The 20374-nt window shown below is 43.3% G+C and overlaps 1 protein-coding gene across 2 annotated transcripts in view; it reads left to right on the forward strand.

Annotated features, from left to right (window-relative positions):
- MTMR7 (myotubularin related protein 7) overlaps positions 1-20374 on the forward strand; it is a 126896-nt gene that overhangs the window by 92103 nt on the left and 14419 nt on the right. For both annotated transcript variants that reach the window (XM_019828309.3, XM_003984625.6), the window contains one exon: positions 6308-6440. In XM_019828309.3, the coding sequence (XP_019683868.2) occupies positions 6308-6440 (133 nt within the window). The remainder of the gene's footprint in view (positions 1-6307; positions 6441-20374) is intronic.

A 20374-nucleotide genomic window follows, 5' to 3' on the forward strand; every position in this document is an offset into this window, starting at 1 on the left:
CACACACTTCACATGAGTTTTAAACTGTTTGCTTAGAGCTTTCATTCTTCCAAAGAACACGTCTGTTGGTTTTTGTTCCAGAGTGGCAGGCTTCCTTGGTAGCCAGGAGATGGAGTCCCTGTTTGCTCTAGGTGGTGGGCAGGGGGAAATGGAGCTCTCAGGTTTAACTAAAAAGAGAGAGGAACAGGAGGCAACCCCAACCATTCCTGTCCTCAGTGAGGCTAGCCCCACATGCTGCCTCTTGAGGTGAAAGCCTTCTGAATTGCTTGTTGACATTAAAAACATGGGAGGCAGAAGCAGTGAGGTCCTCAGTATGTTTGAATATCTGCCCCCCCCCCCCAAATATATGAGGCCAAATCTTACTGCTGGGATTTGGTGCATTAAGCTGATATGAAATAATGTGGATGCAATCAATAGAAGTTGAATTACAAAATGGGAGGTAATTAATTTTATCTCAACCTTGTTCATGACTTCTCCTTGCTTTATTCTGGGTCTTGGCTGGGCTTGTAAAGATGCCAGGCACCACTTTGTCGTTTAATTCTTACAATAGTCCTGAAAATTGGGACGTGTTTTCTTTTTATGGCTAGGGCTTCGATTTAGAGAGGTAAAATAACTTGCCCAAGGTTGCACAGGTCAGAGCAGAGCCCACATTCAAATGCAGGCCTATCCGATGCCAAAGCCCAGGCTCCTTCCACTTGACCATGGAGCTGTTCACAGAAGTCAGAGCCCTGTGTGCACGTGAGGCTCAGGAGGGTTGCCACCTCCCAGCACACACCCACTGAAGATGGAGACGCGGGGCTGAAGAACCAACCACAAGCTCAGCCCAAATCAGGGCCAGGGCCAGAGGAGCCAGAAGGGCTCTGAGCTGTGCTCTGATGCCTGCACCTTGGCAGGAAGTGCTGTGCGGTACAAAGAAGGGGTGAGGAAAGGCAGCCACCTGCGTCTGCGAATGCTCAGCCTTTTGTCCTTGCTCCTTCTCCAAAGACAGCTTTATGGTTATGGCTTCTAATGGCACTCTGTAAGCAGTTTTGTAGTTGCATTACAGAATGGATATTTTTGTGTTTCTCTGGGATCGGTAATTATGTGGTTCTTACTTAGCAAATCCTGTGAGCGGGGGGAGCTGAGAGAACCCATCGTAAAGACGGAGGTGCCTGAAAGGGGAGAATCTAGGATCTCCTTTTTTAGCAGGATGTGGGCCATCCTTGCCGATGGCCACTATGGCAGAGAGCAGGGGGAGAGGGGATTGGAGAGACAGCAGTATTCAGAGGCAGTGGAACGTCTTCACGCCTTCTCTTTGGTAGTGCAAGGACAGAGGAGTTTCCCTGTGGGTCTAGTGGGCACGGAGGAAGCAAGTGCCCAGGAGCCATCTTGCTAGTGTCCCTCCAAAGACTCCCTCCCGAAGTTTCCAGCTGCAAGTGACTGCAGGGTGTTTGCTGGGGAGCGAAGTTGAGGGGGTTAGAAGAAGTTCAAGCCTGAGGGATCTCCCATGTCAGTGACTTGTGTACCTCATATGTCCAAGAGCCCACATGTGTGCCCCAGGGGTTGCAGCATTTGGACACTTTCACCGAGAGGGCAGGGATGGCCCATAAGTGTTGCCAGTCAAGCAGTGACCTCAGTGGAGAGAGAACTGCAGTCTTGCCAGCTTTGTGAAGAGATGGTTATCACTTTTCTTATCCCTCCTCTGAACTACCTCCCCACTCTCCCAAAACAGTACCTAGAAGAGGAACGAGAAGCAAGGAGAGAAGACCCCTCACCAGTCCTCACAGCCTGTAACGAGAGAAAGATGAGGTTGCATCATATATGGCGTTGGAATTGTAAATGGAGCCGGATGGTGATTTCCTCTCTGAGTGTAATCCAAAAGCTAGTCATTCTGCCTGAGATATCCTGAGGGTAGGAAAGGAAGATTTGACGGGCACAGTTTTAGACAGCAGTTGCAGGAAATAAAGCCTTCTCATGTGTTTACCTGTGTATGCCCCAAGGTAAGGTTCTTCATTTCATCAGTCCCGGAGGGAGGGAGAGGATCGTCACGTGACGCTCGCTGCATGCGGCCCGGTCCTCCTCTGGCCAAGATAACTTGTTTCCATTTCCCAACCATGTCAGATTGGGCCCTGTCACTATTCAGGTACGGAATGTACTGTGCTGAAATTTGAGACTTGTGAGGCTAAGATAGCTGTAGTCTTCTGAGTGACCGGGCTGACCATGGAGTTGATATCAAGATCATCGTTGGCTAAGTTCTCATGGTTTTGGTGTGTCTGATTGATTGATTGATTTAGGGTCAGAGGAAGATCTGATTCTATTTCTTAGCATTCTTGGCCTGTTCACCCCTCCACTTCGTTCTCATATTCAGTCCTTTGGCCAGTCAGCCGGTCAGTAAATCTTCACTGAGTCCTGTTCTGTGCCAGGTGGAGGGATATGGCCTCAAACCTGCCCTGCAAGCTCGTCGTGGAGCCTGTGTCCTCTGCCCCAGTCCAGTGGATCTTCTCTGCCATCAACACTAAATCTTCAAATTTTCAAATAAATCTTTCGGAATCCTCAGTTGCTCTCCACTGTCATGCGTAAAGTCTGACCTTCTGAATCAGGCCTTTTTGTAGAGGATTCTGGCTAATTTTTAGCCTCGTCTCTGGCTACTGCCACCATCTGTGAACCGTCTACTCCACTGACACTGGTCGGCTCTGTGATGATCTGTTCCTTGATTTTGTCTCTCACCTCTTCATCTGCAGTGCCCTCCCCTCGGTCTCCATCCTTCCAGATGATTAGCGTCTATCTCGAGGCTTTTTGCTTTCATGGAACGTGACCCTCAACCCCCTAGGCTCCACGGGGCTGCTCCCGATTCAAACTCCTGCCACTATCACAGCCTCTGCCCAGTCCTGGCTGGTAGAGGCCATTATTATTTGGTGCTGTGGATTTTCACTTCCACACTCAGAAGCTTATGGTGGTAGGAATGGCTTCTTACTCAACTTTCTATTCTGTTTATCATCTGGCACACAGTAGGTGTTCATAAGAGTTTGTTGGAAAATGAGTGGAGTTCTTTTTGTTTCGTTTAATGAGCTTTTCTGCATCCAAAGATGCAGAGATTATCAAATAGTGGAGTGATCTTGGGTTAGAAAACAGGGTATTTTTTTTTCAGCCCTACTTGTCATTTGCCTGTTGTGTTCCTCAAGCATAAATTGAAAGTGGAGTGCAGTTACCTCTAATGTTTTATTTCTTTGAGAATTTTTTGGAGCTGAGATGAATTGCTTTTCCTTCGATCATGAGCTGGAGTTCTCAGCCAAAGGCACAGGGGACAAATTAAACTTAGTCTAATATTGTTTTGTTTATACAAGGGACACTCTATCTGGAAATTTATAATATAGGTCCAGGGGGCCTGGGTGGCTCAGTTGGTTAAGCGTCCGATTTCGGCTCAGGTCATGATCTTGTGGTTCGTGAGTTCAAGCCCCGCATTGGGCTCTGTGCTGACAGCTCAGAGCCTGAAGCCGGTTTCAGATTCTGTGTCTCCCTCTTTCTCTCTCCTCTCCCACTCATGCTCTGTCTCTCTCTTCTCAAAAATAAATAAACGTTTAAAAAAATTATAATATAGGTCCAGGATAGCTTCTTGAATTTGTATTAATTCTAAAACTGTATTTCCTGCTTTGAGGGTTCAGCATTTGCCACGTTATCCTGATAGGTTCTATGAAATATGTGGAAACCTTGAAAAATTACACTTTGGATGATAGATTAAATATTGCCATCTTCTGTTCATTATGAGAAGTACCATTGACTTTCAAGAAGACATCTTGTGTGGCTCCTTTGCTTGGAAAGACTATCAGTAAATTATCCCAGGTCACAGGCATTCCACTGTTTAAAAATGTGAACACAGAATTCTAATTATACATTAAAATAATAATAATAGTATTTTGAGTTTTATTTATTACACTGTTTAAAAAGAGTATCTCTGCAGTATGTGGCAAATAGGCTTAACTTGAATTATTCAAGAAACAGAATAAATATAAGGTTGGTGTAGCTAAGGATACTTGCAAGTCTCCTATTGTTTCCTTTGATGAAGCTTGTTGTAAAGGATTGGCCAACAGCTTTGGAAAATAATTATACAAAGCAGTGATATTTTGTAACAGTGGGTTTCAAAAGAATAATGCTTATAAGTCATTTTAGAAAAAAGTTTCCCCTTAAAATAAAACTTGTAAGGGATAAACATACGTTGTCTTCAAAATAACATATTTTTTTCTTGATGAAGGCCAAACACTTTGTTCTGATAGCATGCCCAGGAGAAGGGTGACGGTAACTGGAAACAGTGTCATGAGGGGCTGATGTGCCCCAGCTGATGTGACAGGACAATCATGGGCAGGACTGTTATGGAGAAGTGAGGCGTCTGCCAGCCCGGGCTCTAAGTACCACTGGCTTGTCCTCTGCAGTTTTCTTTCTCGCTGCTAATATGTGTTATGTCTATAATTTAAATTAGAAACCTAATATACTGTGTTTGTAACAAGGACACAAAAGCATCTAAAATAGTATTGATCGTGTCCCCTGACACTTGCCACCTGTCTCTTTGTTCTGCCTGCTGCCAGGTTGGTATAGTTGTTCATTCATTTTAATCTGCTTAATCAAACGTGTATAAACGTGAATATATATCTATCATTTGTTTTACAAGGAATGAGATATTTGTATGAACATTATTCTTTAGGTTACGCTTGTCACTTAACATGTCATGGCCAGTTCCAAATCAATGTACATGTCTCTCTGTCTCTCTCTCTATATGTAAAATCCATATCTTTCTTTTTGTTTGTGTAGAAGTTCAGGGTGTGAACATAGTATAATTTGTCTCCTCATTACCCTATTGGGATATGCATAGATTTTCAGGTTTTTACTGTTACAAAGTTGTTTTTTTTTTAATTTTTTTTTCAACGTTTATTTTTATTTTTGGGACAGAGAGAGATAGAGCATGAACCGGGGAGGGGCAGAGAGAGAGGGAGACACAGAATCGGAAACAGGCTCCAGGCTCCGAGCCATCAGCCCAGAGCCTGATGCGGGGCTCGAACTCCCGGACCGCGAGATCGTGACCTGGCTGAAGTCGGACGCTTAACCGACTGCGCCACCCAGGCGCCCCTGTTACAAAGTTTTAATACACATTCTTGGACACCTGTCTTTATGTGCTGGTAGTTTTAATTGTGTATGATTCTCACAAGTAAAGATCTGGGTCAAAGAATATTTATGTTTTTAACTTACCTTTTTGGAAAGTATTTGTTAATATCCCCCTGGTACCTCACTGTCAGCCTAAAAACTGATATATATATTATATATATATATATATATATATATATTATATATATATATATATATATATATATATAATATATATATATAAATATATATATATATATAAAACTAAAAACTGATATATATATTTTCTGGTGGTGAGTTCCTGGTGTCAGTTTTCTGCCTGGGATAACCCACCTGCCTTTTGTGGACAGAAGAGGAACATGGTCAGTGAATACTGTTTCCTAGGATGTGACTACCTGCTTAGCCAAACAGCAAGGATAGAACATTAACAGTAATACGTCCGTCCATTCCAGAAACATATGTATTTTTCAGCTAAGGCAGGGCTTGCCCCCTGCTTGGTTTGAGTTACACAGGATAAGGGCAGAAGTTTCCATTTAATAAATGTCTTCAAAGTCCATTGTCTTTAACCTGATTTGCACTGGGAAACCTCCACTTCACATCTACAAAATTATGGTAATGAAAGTGGTCCCCAAACCCTCTTAGCAGGTGTCTAGTGCCTGGAGGAAACGGCTCTGGAGAGAGGGCTGCATCCCCTCGCTTTAGTCCGTGATTCCTGTTCAAGGTTTAACTGGGGGATTCTTGGAGGCAGATTAGAAACCTGCCATCATTCCTATAGGATAATGTGTTTATCGGCAGTATAATCCTGGAAGATATGATTTAGCTCACAGAGCTTTGTACTCCAGCTGTATCTGCTGATATTCTTTTGCCGACCTACAGGTTATGATGTTTGGTTAAGTCAGGGCGACTCGGCTCTTTCACAGAATTGCATATCCGGCATCTCTCACGGAACTGTAAGAGGCATCTCCAGAAGGGATGTGCAGAATGCTTTCCAGCTAAGAAAACGTTTCCCCACGTCAACAAACGTATAAGCTCAGCATGCGTGCCTGAACAGCTCAGCACACTATTCCCCTGATTTCAAACATGTTGTGTTTCTGCACATCATTTTGAACTGCTTTCATGGCTGTCGGGGAAATGTGCGGGTTGTGTTATGTCCTGAATGCCATCGGTGACCCTTCTGTTTTGCTGACCACCGCAGCTCAATGCAATGGCAAATCGTGCCGCAGGGAAGGGCTATGAGAACGAAGATAACTACTCCAATATCAAGTTTCAGTTCATCGGGATAGAGAACATCCACGTCATGAGGAACAGTCTGCAAAAAATGCTGGAAGGTAAGCATTTCCTTAGGCACAGCAGTAAAGAAAAAATGCAGCGAAACGTTTTCATGTCAAGTGGAATAAGAGAGCTTTTTGCTTTTTGAGTTGTTACAGTGATGCTGTTTACATAGGTGGGGTAAGTTGAGACAAATGTCATATTGCAGTGACTCCTTAAACATTCAAGCCTTTCCCTTATTTTTTGTTAAGTGTCATGGTGAAATGGTTTTATTTTTAAAATTTATTTTATTTATTTTATTTTTGGCGGGTAAGTCCGGGGATCTTCTGTGCTTACGGTCTAAAGATAAAAGTGCACGGCAGTATTTTTTCTCTCCCTCATGATACTAGTTTGACCCACATTCAAGGCCATTTAGAGATAGCCAGGTCTGTTCGTGTGTGGAGATGAGGTGTATACAATGAATCCGAGGGGCCGAACGGCCATGAGAAGGGAACGTTTCTCAACAGCGCACTGCACTGCGCCTGCGCCTAAACCGCTGCCACACCGCCCTGCGTCTCTCCTCCCCCTCCACCCCAGCACCTTGCACAGCAGGGCACATACACACAGGCTTATGGAGACAGGAAGTTACAAAGATGGATTATGCAGTGTAGAGCCACCATTCTTGTGGCCAAACCAGCCATAAGCTGATTAGCAGAAATTCTGCATTTCAAGCAAAACCAGTCTCATTTACTGCTTCTGCTCCATGTGATTGTGAAGGCGCTGTCCACCGCCTGTGGCTCTAGTGGGAACCAAGCAAGGAGGATGCAGGACCCTTGGCTTTGCCCCTTGGGGTCCTGGAAAGACTGCGAACGCTGTGCTTGCACTCTGAGGCCCTGGAAAGGTGGAACTGAGTGGGAGAAAAGTGGGCTGTTGGAATAGGAAATGGAAGGAAGGGAACAAAGGAAGTACTTTTCCTTTTTCTAGCAGTACACATTTGCTCTCAGTTAGTATGCACTTCTCTGCCTCATGAGAAGGACAGGGGTGGTGAGAACCTTGCCAGGTGGGGCTGGAGGGACTTGAGCGGCACATTCCTGATTTCCATTCTCTTTCCTCAATTTGCTGGGTCAGCTCAGTCACTGCGAAACTTGCACATGTCAGTTGCCTTCACTGGGCCCTGTTACCTGCTATAGAATGAGAGGGCCATTTCTATGGGCCCTTCAAGCCCTATGGGTCTATGACTATAATTTGATGCCCCTGGTTGCAAATATCTTAACCTTGGGCATTTGAATGGTTAGAAGAAAGCTCATCCTGCATCTAAAAAAACCCACCACAGCCCCAGAGAATCTCTTATTTCCTCATGAAAGTCACCTTGTCTCAGGCCACAGTGACATCCCTGGGGCATGACTGAGCTTCCTAAACTTCTGGAGATAATCATGGGCAATTTGGCTGTCCCTGCTATAAGTTGTGCTTTTTAGGTGTCGAAAAATTTGACTAGCTTTGTGCTGTTATTAAAGGCATAGGCTAACTTTAGTATGAAAACTTTAGTGTGAAGTTCATTATCAGATTCATTAAAAAAACCAGTATTTTTCATGCAGTAATTTCATAAGCTGACTTTTGAGAATGTACATTTTCTTCTATGCAGAAAGGAGCTCTTAAGAGTTTTTATAACCTTTCACTTGGACTTTAGGTTTCAAATTAGCATTATTTGGTTTCTCATTAGGAACAGTTGCTCCTGCCCTTATACCTGTGGTCTGCCTCCCTTCCTCTAAAGGGCAAGCAAACCGACAGAGCCCTGGAGGGCAGTCTCTGTTATAAGAGGGACCACAGTAGTTCGACAGCACTTTTTCAGCTCTCTGTCAGCACAGTAAGCAAGGACAACCTTCTGGATGACTTTCAGGGAACTTGACCAATGTTTGACTCTCTGTTTTTACCAAGTAAATTATAAACCAATTGTGGAGGCTCAGCTGATGAAGTGATGCAACCAGACCCACCTTCTAAGGCTTTTTCTGTTTCTAGCAGCTGTCCTTGGCGTCAAAGAGATCGGAAGGGTTGTGCTGCTGATCATTTGGTAGGAAGAGGGATAGTGCATTTTATTCATGGTTGTTATTTTCTTTTGAGTTATTTTTTTTCCACCGTTAATTAATATCAGAATAGATTCTGAATAATGGAAAAGGAAAAAAATGTTTGCATTCTAGCTGCTCTGTGAGCAAGGGCTGTGAGATATTTCATTAGAAACTGAAATTTAGGACCAGGTTCACATCTGGTGTAGGTCCATTTATAGAGCTCATTTAATTTTAACTTTGATTTCTAAGTTCTAAACCAGACTTATTTTGTGGCATTCATATCTCCCAATGAGATAGTAATGATACCTTCCAGTTATGAAGGACTTTTGTAATTTCTTGTTTTCTACAGTGCCTTCCCTTTGGATGATTGGGATAATGTTTTTCCCTCAAATAATGAAAGGATGCCCTATATTTTATTTTTTTTTATTATTTAAAATCTGTTTAATGTTTATTTATTTATTTTTTTAATTTTTTTTTTCAACGTTTATTTATTTTTGGGACAGAGAGAGACAGAGCATGAACGGGGGAGGAGCAGAGAGAGAGGAAGACACAGAATCGGAAACAGGCTCCAGGCTCTGAGCCATCAGCCCAGAGCCTGACACGGGGCTCGAACTCACGGACCGCGAGATCGTGACCTGGCTGAAGTCGGACGTTTAACCGACTGCGCCACCCAGGCGCCCCTATGTTTATTTATTTTTGAGAGAGAGAGAGAGTGAGTGGGGAGGGGCAGAGAGAGAGGGAGACACAGAATCCAAAGCTGGCTCCAGGCTCTGAGCTGTCAGCACAGAGCCCGACGTGGGGCTCAAAGCCCCGAACCGCGAGATCGTGACCTGAGCCAAAGTAGGAAGCTCAACCGACTGAGCCTCCCAGATGCCTCTATTTTCTTTTTTCTTTTTAATTGGAATAGTCAATAAAAAGCCCGCATGTCTCTGCCATGTGGACCTCTACACACACTCTTCACAATATGGCAGGTTATCTTTTCAAGGCGTGCCTCTCTCTAATTCTAGAGTCTGGCGTATTACATTTAAAACATTTTTACATTACATATTTAATTTAAAAGTTTTTAAGAACACGCACTTCCCAGGACCACATAACGAAGCAGGATTTGTGCCTAGTACTTTCCATCACCTTAGAGCGATCCTCATTGATTTGTGGGTCTGGCATCACACAAGCTCCCAGATAACCACCACACATGGTAACGATGTTATAACATTTATGGAGTGCTTACTATGTAGTGGACACTGTTTTGATTTCTCAGATGTATTTATTCAAGTAGTCCTCATGGACCCTTGTGGCTATTCTTAATATCCCTGTTTTACGGATGAGGAGGTTGAGGTGCACAGGCTGAGAAACTCATGCGCGCTCACAACAGTAGGTGGTAGAACCAAGATTTTCCCCTGATTAGTAAGAATCCAGATGCCACACTCTTCAGCACCTGGCTTTATGGCCTTTCTAGGTAGCAGGTTGGGTAGAAAGTGCCCTGGCCACGCGTCTGAAGAACTGGTACTGGGTTCTGTCTTTAGTCCCTGAATAAACTTGAACAAACCTCATTTCCTGTACTTATAAAACATTGTGAACAATGCATCATCCCTAACTTACAGATTTACTGAAAAGATTCCTGGCAAACCATTAAGTGCTTTCCAGTGTTTGGTGTATTATGCTTTCTCTTGGGAAGCAGTACTGAGCTTGAAGTACATTATGAATAAAATGGGTAGGTTAATGGGCTACGGATTAATTCAGCCAGCCACACAAATACTTGAGAGGTCCCAGGCCTTTCTATGGGTTACTTTTCTCACTTTCTTTGTTCGGGAGACGTGGAGTGAGATAGCACAATTTTAGAGGCATGGAGGTGCTTGCCTTATGATAGGGTCTGTGTCCACTCAGCAAAAGTTCATCAACAATAATTTAATAAACCACCTGTCAGGTCTTGTGGATGTTTTCTCAGCAAATTTATTTAACAGAGATACAGATCTCAGCCCAATGGCAGGTCAGATGGGAATGGGTCCAGAGCATGGGGAAAGGGCCCAGCATCCATTCTGCGATTTGGACAATACTACAGTGAAGGGCTGTTTGAACAGGGCCAGAGTCAATTCAATTTAAAAGCTTGAAATCTTTGTAGCAGGATCCACAGTGTAATCACTTTTGTCATATCCCCTGGAATTGTGGGCATTGACAGTGGAGAAAGTTTTGTGGCAAAACTAGGTGGCCCCAGAGATTGCATCTGATCTGTGCTTCTGTGTGAAGGTTCTGAGCCCAATTATTCAGAACTTTCATTAGGTGTTGGAAGGATGGTTGAAAGCAGAGAATTTTGAGTACGTCATGGGAGGCAGTGGGTATTATGGTCATGTGACTTCCTGCTCTGGTCTCCCTGCCAGGTTGCCCTGGGCACATCAAGGTCTAGAAGGGAGCAATCCCTAATGCACCCAGCTCCAATTCCATGAAATATTTCTCTCTGCTCACAGTAAAGGTTGTGGCTATCGGTTCAAATGTCCCTTTTGTTTGATACTTTCTTCTTCATCTCATACCTTTATGAGGTGATAACTAATTCACCCTGGTAGAAATGGAGCAGTTTAACTCTTTATAGGCTTACAAATTTAAATTTTAAATGAAAATTAAAGTTTAAGTTTAAAATTTAAAGTTTTTCACTTTGAAGCATTTCCTATTACATTGCCTTCAAGTTTATGAAGTTCTATCAGATACGAGCTAATAAAAGGCTATAAATGTTAAACTTTTTTCAGTTCTCTATGTTTTGACTTTTTACCATTATTAACTTCCTCAATTACTAACCCGTTAGATGAGACAGCCAACCACACCTGCCTGGAAATCACCATTTAGCCATAAGGTATGGGTTTCCACACAGAAAACCGAATTTCCCATTATCATGGAATTAGATGGCTTTACATTTATCTAAGGCTTTTCAAAAAGTGCTCCGCATGACCAACAGAGCTGTCCTGTCAGGCTTTACTTGTCATCAGTTCATGGTCACTTGGAGGAAAGAAATAGATCAAGAGCATGTACCTTGCTCTCTGTGGTGTTGTCAAAGGATGTAAAATGTGGCTGATAGGGTGCTGGATGGTATCAGCTAATCTGGACGATAATATCCTAAGCCCTAAGGCACGGAGGAAAGAACGTGCCTTCCCGGGGGGTTATGTGCTGTGGACTGGACTCCAGGTCAATTATTTACTGGCTGTGTGACCGTGGATGATGACTGAGTAAACTTCTTTAAGCCACCTTTCCAGTCTGAAAATTGGGAGTACATAATACCCTGCAGGGTAGGTAATGTAGGCATAGCACCAGGCACAATACCTGCATATTGTAAGTACGAAGAAGTAGGTGCTACCATAGTGATCTCATACGTTCATCTGTACCTCAGATGGTTATTGAGAGTTTTCTACATGCTGGGCATTGGATAGAAAGATGCTTCATTCATTAATGCCAAACAAAGTACTGATTTTGATGCAGGGTAGATATCGTGGGCAGGGAGAAAAGATGCTTACTTGTTACTGAGGGCTGTCCCTAGGTAAGTCAGGTGGTTGAATGTTTTAACTGGACGTCAAAGCCAAAGACTTCATGTCTAGGTGACATTGTCAAGGAGAAGGCAAGAGGCAACAAAGTGATTGAAGGAGAGAATAGTGGCTGTTTTAATCCTAATTAGGTTTTATCGTGACATTCACGGACACAGTTCAAAGATTAATTTCACCCTCAAATTACTGTTGGATACTTCGTTAATCATGATGGCTAGGTTTTGGATAACTAGGACATTTACACAAGGAATGCTGGTAGAAGACGGTGCCTCCCATGCAACTAAAGATAGACATGACTCGTGTCACTAAAATTAAGGTGACACGGCGAGCTTTTTTCCACAGGGCTGTCGTTGGAATTTGGCAATTCAGGAGTTCCTTGCCAGGGCCGGTAAGGTGTGAGATTTGGTGAGAATGTTGGTCCTGGCGGGTCTGTCAGTGGGTGTGATGAGAGTGGAATGGGTCCCCGCCCACTACATCCCCTGCAGCATATGCTGCTTCATTCACCACTTCACTCATGTGCTGCCCCCATCTTGATCTTCAGGATTCCTGGGCCTGCTCTCCAGTGCCGACCGCTGACATTGTACATCCCCCCTGACTTCCCGGCCTCTCACCATTTTCTCCCAGTCTAGACTTCTCTATTTCCATTTGCTTTAAGTTTCCTATTTAGACGTTAAGCCTGACCTTCAGTTACGTTCCTGTTCATCCTGGCTCAGTTTGCTTACTGACCTAATTATCGTCTATTTGTAGTGGGGAAAAAACATGGAAATTGGAGTCAAGGGAACGCGATTCCCATCACAGCGCACTTACTGTGCTGATAGTGTGTGGACCTGGTCCTCTTCTAGAAGCTGAGATAATTAGCCCTACTGCAGGTGGGAGGTTGTGTCAGTTCATGGAGAGAAAACTACCAAGCCCCAAGCCTTCCATATGGTAGATGTAATATAAACGGGCACGTGTGTTTTTGTATTTATTTGCTGCAAATTGTGTTCTTAGACACAGAATTCACTTGGCAGAGCTAATAAATGCTGAGGGTATTTTTTGGTGAACGTGCTGCTCAATTTCCTTTAGGCCAGTGGTAATTAGTGTTACTGGAATGTGTGTGTGTGCATACATGGATTTATACACCCATTCGTGTTTATTAGTAGCTGGACCCACACACAGACTCACTCACATGTCTGCCCGTGGATACTGTTTTCTCTGCTACTAATTCAGGCAGTGCTAACAGGTATACGGAATTTAGGCTTGACTGTGCCTTACCAATTTCTCTCATCATGCAACTCTTTAAAAGAAAACAAGGCTATATACAAACATGGCTTCCGTGGTGTTATTGTATAATGATTCCAGAAAACAGCATCATGCACAAGGCTGGAGTCATTTTAGAGAATAGTCACTAATCTTGTTGGTGTCCTGTAGAGAAGCCAATATACAGAGGTGTCCAGTTAGTGTAAAGTTCTCTATAAAGAGGACCCGTGTTGCTTGGCCTGGATAGGGAGGAGCTTAGCACTAACACTCATAAATGGGATACAATTCATGCAGAGCTCAGAAGTTATTCTGTGTCACCATGGTGGGCTCTAAGTAAAAGGCAGACTATAAAACAGGTGTAACCAAACACTTCCCTCTCAGAGGCCATCATTGAGTCCTCTTTGAATGGTTTCACCTGCTAGGATTTTCCGTGAAGGCAGATGACTACTATTTTGCCAGTTCGTTGAAGATCATTTCAGTGGGCTTGGCTTTTTGACTCTAAAACGGGAAAGGGACAAATCAAACATCAGCAGAACTCGGGTGGCTGTGAGGCTGGTAATTAAGGGAAGGCCATGTACACTTTGACGTTAGATCTTAGGAGACAAGAAAGACCAACATCCCAAAGGGTTCAAATGGAGATTGTCTTTGCATCTTCGCGGATCCCACTCAATAACCATATATGAAAAAATGAGATTGGTGTTAGTAAATATCTAAGGAAGATTGTCTAAGGCTTATTTTCTCCCAAGCAAATTTCTTATTTCCAGGCCCTATATATATGTCTTCTTTTTTTAAGTGTTGTTTTTATATGTTGATGGGATATAGATGCCCTGTTATGTAAAACAAATACTGTTAGACCTGGGCATTAAACTCCTGGTAAGTAAGTACAATTCTCTGTAATCTGTGGCATATGTCTCTGATGTCAGCTGCAGTGAACTTCGTTCAGCCAAATGGTTTGTAAATATTGGTTTGGGTTTGGCAACAAGAGTGAACAAATCGGTATTTCTGTCTTATCCTGAGTTTATCCAAACAAACCCGCCAGTTTTAGATTTAAAAATGCAGGCACTGATTGTCTTATTCTCAAGTGTTCCCCCATCTGTCCATGTGTATTAATCATCTGCAGAGCTGATGGCGTTGACCCCGCCACTCGGCCTTTGGTGGGAGAACATTCCCGGGGCTTACCTTCTTTGAGAACCTGCTTGAGGTTATTTTACTTAGCGTGTGCAGTTTTTAACGTTCCTGAGAACAGAAATGTTAGACAGGAGCCGTGCTCAGCGTGGGAAGGAAGGAGCTGGCCTGGCAGGAGATAGAGCAGCTTGTGCCCTTGCTGAGTGAGCTAAATGGAGAAGGAGGCACTGGAACATTCTCTCTGGCAGTCCCTTGTAGGGACTTGTTTCTGTGAGCTGTCTGCTCCTCTCTTGCTTTTGGCACAGACCATCTCCAGGTTAGCTGGAAAGCCTGGTGTCTTTATTTTTAAACTTGCTGTCATTTCCATGCCTTGTGGGAAGAGAAGGTGAAAAGGATTATTTGTTCTTGGGCTGAGCCTCAGGGTTTGGACGCCAAGATATCCCTCATGCTCCCTGGACTTTCTGAAATAAATGGGAATGTCAACTAGCCCTAAGCCCTACTACGATAACAACCAGAACGTTTGGCCTATTTAGTGAAAAGAAAAAAACACAAACGTTTGCAAGGTAATGTTATCTTGTGGAAGATTTAAAGGACAGTGGAGTCCTGAGACTCTACGTGGTGGAATGTGTGTATTTTAGGATTAAGTTGAACACTTTGGGTCATGGCCTGAGGTTAAACAGAGAGACCAAACAGCAGGCGCCCTGGGAGTGGGGAGAGGTCCCAGAGAGTGCTGGAATTTTGCTTCCCACCGGGCTGGGTGCACTGGCACAGGCGAGCCTGCCCCCTGCAGGAACCGAGTGGTACTGCTGGGCAGGGTCACGGGGGAGGGAAGGCAGGGTGTGCTCAGTTTTAAGGAGAGGCTGGCCCTCTGCCTTTGCATTAGATTCTGCAATCTGTCTTCACACTGGCTGCACACACCTGAGCTCCCGGGAAGATTTATGAGGTGCACCCTGGCTAGCTTGCCTTACGGCGTCGACTTTGATGTGCTCTCCTCCTAAAACTGCCCGATGTGCCTTGGAAGGCTCCTTGGCCCAGGCTTGAAGCCATCTGCCCTTTGCCACCTCCCTTCCTAATTGTCCTTTTGCCAACTTTATAAAAGACAAACACACCCTTGATCACATCCTCAGTCTTACTCTGATGTGTTATTCCAGGGTGCGTGAGGGAATCCATAATTTAAAACATTATTGCAGGGATACATGTACAAAAACGGTTGGAGACTGCTAATCAAGTTCATCTTCCTTGAGCACTCTAAGTCCCTGCGTCCCAGACAAATAGAATGAAAGGCACAGGTGTGGACATTTGTAATTTTATGTTTTCTAGGGCTGCATTAAAAAAAGTGAAAAGAAATGGATTTTTATAATATGTTTGTATTTAACTCAGTATATCCAAAATGTTATCATTTCAACATGTAATCATTACAAAAACTATTAGCGAGATATTTTTTATTTCTTTTTCATACTAAGTTTTTGACATTCAGGACATACCTTGCACTCATAGGCTATCTCAGTCCAGGCTTGCCACATTTCAGATATTCAGTAGCCACATGTGACTAGTGTCTACACTATACTGGATGGTATGATTCTAAGTGATAAAGTGTATCACCTCTAAGTTGATAGTATGTGGGAGCCAAGGAGCATTTAGAGTGGTTCATGTTTGAATTACAAAAAAATAATACAACTGAGGTCGATAGACATTGCTTAAGAGCATGGACTTTGGAGCCAAATTGAATCCCAGCCTACACTGCTTATCAGCTGGTGACCTTGGACAAGTTACTTAACCTCTCTTTCCATTGGTTTCCACTTTTACAAAATAAAGACAGTAATAGTACCTTCTTCATATGATTATTATGAGAATTAACAAGCTGTTGAATATAAAGCACCTGAAGAATGTCTGGCATCTTAAAACTTATTTAAGTTTTGCTCTTATTATTAATAGTAATGGTACTAGTTTTAGTTAAACCTAAGGTAGCTGTGGTGTGGTGATCTCTTTGCACCCTTCAGGTAACTCTCTGAGGAGGGTGTTTTTTTTTGTTTGTTTGTTTGTTTTTTTTATATGAAATTTATTGACAAATTGGTTTCCATACTACACCCAGTGCTCATCCCAAAAGGTGCGAGGAGGGTGTTTTATCCCCATTGCACACTTGAGCAAATCAAGGCTCAGTACCTAGCCCCAGGTTGCATTGTTGGACACAGGTGGAATTTAAATGTTAGGTTTGACTCTGAAGCCTGGGGCATTGAACAGTACCACATGCTGTTGCCCACGCACACATCGTGATTGTTACTAAAATGTACAGGTTAGTTCACATACAACCAAAGTCTAAGTGAAACATGGAGGCCTTCCCATTTCCCCCAGATGTCAGATTAAGCTAATATGAAGTACCGTCTCATAAGAACATCTAGAAATGCCAGATAAATATAGCAACCATTTACTTAAATGAGTAACTGAACTTGTAAGAAAGAAGAGGAATAAGCCATCAGGTAGTCAAGACCACAGTGAGATACCACTGCACATCCACTAGGGAGGCTGTAATCAAAAAGACAAGTGATTACAAGTGTTGATGAGGATGTGGGGACATCAGAACCGTCTTCACAGCAGGTGGGGATGTAACACCATGCAGCTGCTGTGGAAAATAGTTCTTCTGGCATTTTCTCAAGTGGTTAAACCTGGAGTTATGGTGTGACCCAGCAAGTCCACTCCTATGTATGTTTTCACGAGAGGTGAAACATACTTCACATGAAACTTGTACATGAATATTCATAGAAGCGTTGTTCATAATAGCCCAGAAGTGGAAATAACCCAAATGTCCATCAGCTGATGAGTGGATCAAAAGATGTAGTGTATCCATCTAGTGACATATTTGGCCTTAAAAAGGAATGAAGTACTTATGTGCTACAAATTGTATGAACCTTGGAAACATTATACTCTGGAAGAAGCCACTCACAATGAGCCATATATTGTATGATCCTGTTTATATGAAGTATCTGGAATACGCAAATCTGTACAGAAAGACAGTAGATTAGCGGTTGTCTAGGGCTGGGGGAAGGGGAAATGCGGGTGACTGCTAATGGGTAGGGGGATTCTTTTAGGGGTGATGAAAACATTCTGGAATTGATTATGGTGATGGATACACAACTCTGTGAATATACTAAAAGTCATCATACACTTTGAGTGAGTGAATTTTAAGTCAAATTCGATTACAAAACTGTTAGAAAAGAAGAAATTTCCACGTGCCAGAAGGAAAGGGTGGGGGTGGGGAGAGCCATCCGTTTTACATGTTGTGGGAGCCTTCCTTCCTCCTACTCCAGTTCAAATACGTAAAACCTTGGATTGTGAGCCTGTTCTGCCAGTGTTCCACAAGACAAGCAAACATTTTAATTTGATAAACGAGCGATGTCTTGTGGTACGCATCTTACGTGATGCCGAATGTCACAGGATAACCACTGAGCCAGTGGTTCTTGAAATTCATTTTGATAGATGACTGTTTCAGATGACCTGTTTCTGGAACAAATTATGCTCGCACACCAAGGCTTTACTGTGTATTAAACTCAGCCTCAGATTACTGTTCTATCATATAATTGGGGGTGTTAATCCTGTATCTTGTTTATCTCTTTGCTTTTACCTGAGAACACTGTTCCTTGGTGTATTGTTATTTTTTATTGTATACTCATCTTCAGTGAAGATTTTCTGTGGGATTCCATAAAATTATGGAAGTGTTTCTCCTGAATAGTTTTTTGGTTTGCTTCTGCCACTTATCATAAGACTCCAGCCCAAATATGAAAATTTATTAACTAGGGGATCCTGCATATAAGGAAAAGATCATTTTAGATCCTAGACTTGTATGGGATTAGACCTAGGGTTTCAACATCTCAGGACAAAAAAAATTTTTTTTTCCCTTGGGTAAATTTTTATTTTCCTCATGTCAAGTCCAGGCATCCTGGTCATCACCCTGAGTCCACAAGTGGATTATTTTTAATGGCTCAGTTTGATACAGGGAATCTCAGTCCCAACCCCTGCCTCACACAGACCCAGAACTCGATCTTGCCTCTGCGCCAGCTATACTTAGCATACTGATGCATATAGTCACCCATTTTCCCCCAACCCCCACTAAAATGATAAGGAAATGGTAAAAAAAAAAAAAAAAGGCAAAGACATGAATGAGTGGGACAGTGGGAGAATGGGAGAGGAGGTGCCAGCAACAAAAATTGCAACACTAGAAAATGGGTGGATGAATAATGACTGACTGGTTAACCGACTAGAGAAAGGCTGAAATTTATGGTGGGAGTGGTGAGAAACACTGAAGCAAGCCACACAGCCCCGCCGACCCTCAGAAAACTCCGGAATGAGGCATCAGGTTCCTCTGAATGTCTGTCCTTAGACACCAGCCTCCTCCCTCACCTGTGCTGCCCATTGAAGGCTCTTCCCTCACCTCCGTAAGGGAAGATTAGTGATGAACTTTCTGGAAAGGTTGACTAGAGAGACTCTGGGCTCATGGACAGCAGGCATAGCTGGAAGAAGGGGCAGGGAATAGCAGGCCAAAGAAGGGGGATTAAGTAAATGTCTGTGTATGGAAGAAGACCCATGCTTCTCCTCACTGCTCTGTTCTGAGGACACTGGCATCCAGTCTTATGGAGTTGCTCAGGTATTTGAAAGTCCTTTCCTGGGGCCTGCAGCCATTCCAAGAGAAAGGACTTGCTGATCCTGAAGTTTGGGGGCTCAGACAGCCAGATCTCACACGGCAAAGCCCTGAAACTAAGAGGTCTGTTTGTACACCCAGCACATCCAGTCACCTGTTAGTGCCCTGCGCTTACGTATGAATGGACAGAGATCACGGGGCACTTGAGGAAAGCCCACCATGGAAGACAGAGACAACACACGTGCTCACACACACATACATGCGCAAGCAAGGGAGCAAACAGAATGAATCTAGAAAAAACAGACTCATCCTGAGAGTAGAAGCAATGAAAACAAACAAACTGCCATTGATCCCCATAGAGAAATAGCACTGGCCGACCCGAAAGCATCGGCAAGCACAGCTGTTGGCTAGTATGGGAGAGAGGGATTCTCCCGCCCTGCTGCTGAGGATGCAGACTGCAGAAGCCCCTGTGGAGAGCGGTCTGGGGATATGTGGTAGGACCCTATGACCCAGCCTGGTTCACTTATTGACATGTATGTACAGGGAGATTTTTCACAGGGAGACTGTAGTCACATATCTTTTGAGGCACTGTTTGTAAATACTGAAAAGGAGGAAACAACTCACTAATAAGAGTAGGGGAATGGATATATAATCCAAGATGTAGTCATAGAGTAGAATATTATATATACTTGTCAAATGAGTGAAATCTACCTACATAATATGGATGTCTAAAAAGTAAAATTTTGGATTAAAAAAATCAAGTTGCAAAAGGCTTAGAAGTGAGAATAATTAATAGTCATGAGGGCTACATATAGAACAACATATGAAATAACTCTTTGATATAGGGGCTGTTATCCCCACCTTACAGCTGAGAAGACTGAGGCACAGAGAGGCTATGGAAGGTGTCCAAGATCACACAGCTAGTAAGTAAGTCGTGAAGGGGCATAAACCTGCCTGGCGGTGTTTGCAGACTTAAGATGGAAAAGCAGGATGACATAGGAACATGGGACTTTATTTGTAACTTTTTTTTTTTTCCAAGAAAGGGCTGACATAACTGTGGCTAGTTTGAGAGTCTGCTACATCACTTAAAAATCTTTCATACGTTGGGGCGCCTGGGTGGCTCAGTTGGTTGGACATCCAACTCTTGATTTTGGCATGATCTCACGGTTTGTGGGATCGAGCCCTGCGTCAGGTTCCGTGCTGGTGGTGCAAAGCCCATGTGGGATTCTCTTTCCTTTCTCTTTCTCTTTCAGAATAAATAAACACACATTTAAAGAATCAATCTTAAAAAAAACTAAATCTTTCATATGTTTAGATATCTCATAACACACGGTAGTGGTTAAGGACACCATAGCCTTGGAAACAACCTGTGAGGAGTGCCCAGGGCCCCGGGGCTGCCCCACTGGACTATGACTTCTGTGCATCGGTCT

This window comes from Felis catus, chromosome B1, assembly GCF_018350175.1.
Source record: "Felis catus isolate Fca126 chromosome B1, F.catus_Fca126_mat1.0, whole genome shotgun sequence".
NCBI classification, from domain to species: domain Eukaryota; kingdom Metazoa; phylum Chordata; class Mammalia; order Carnivora; family Felidae; genus Felis; species Felis catus.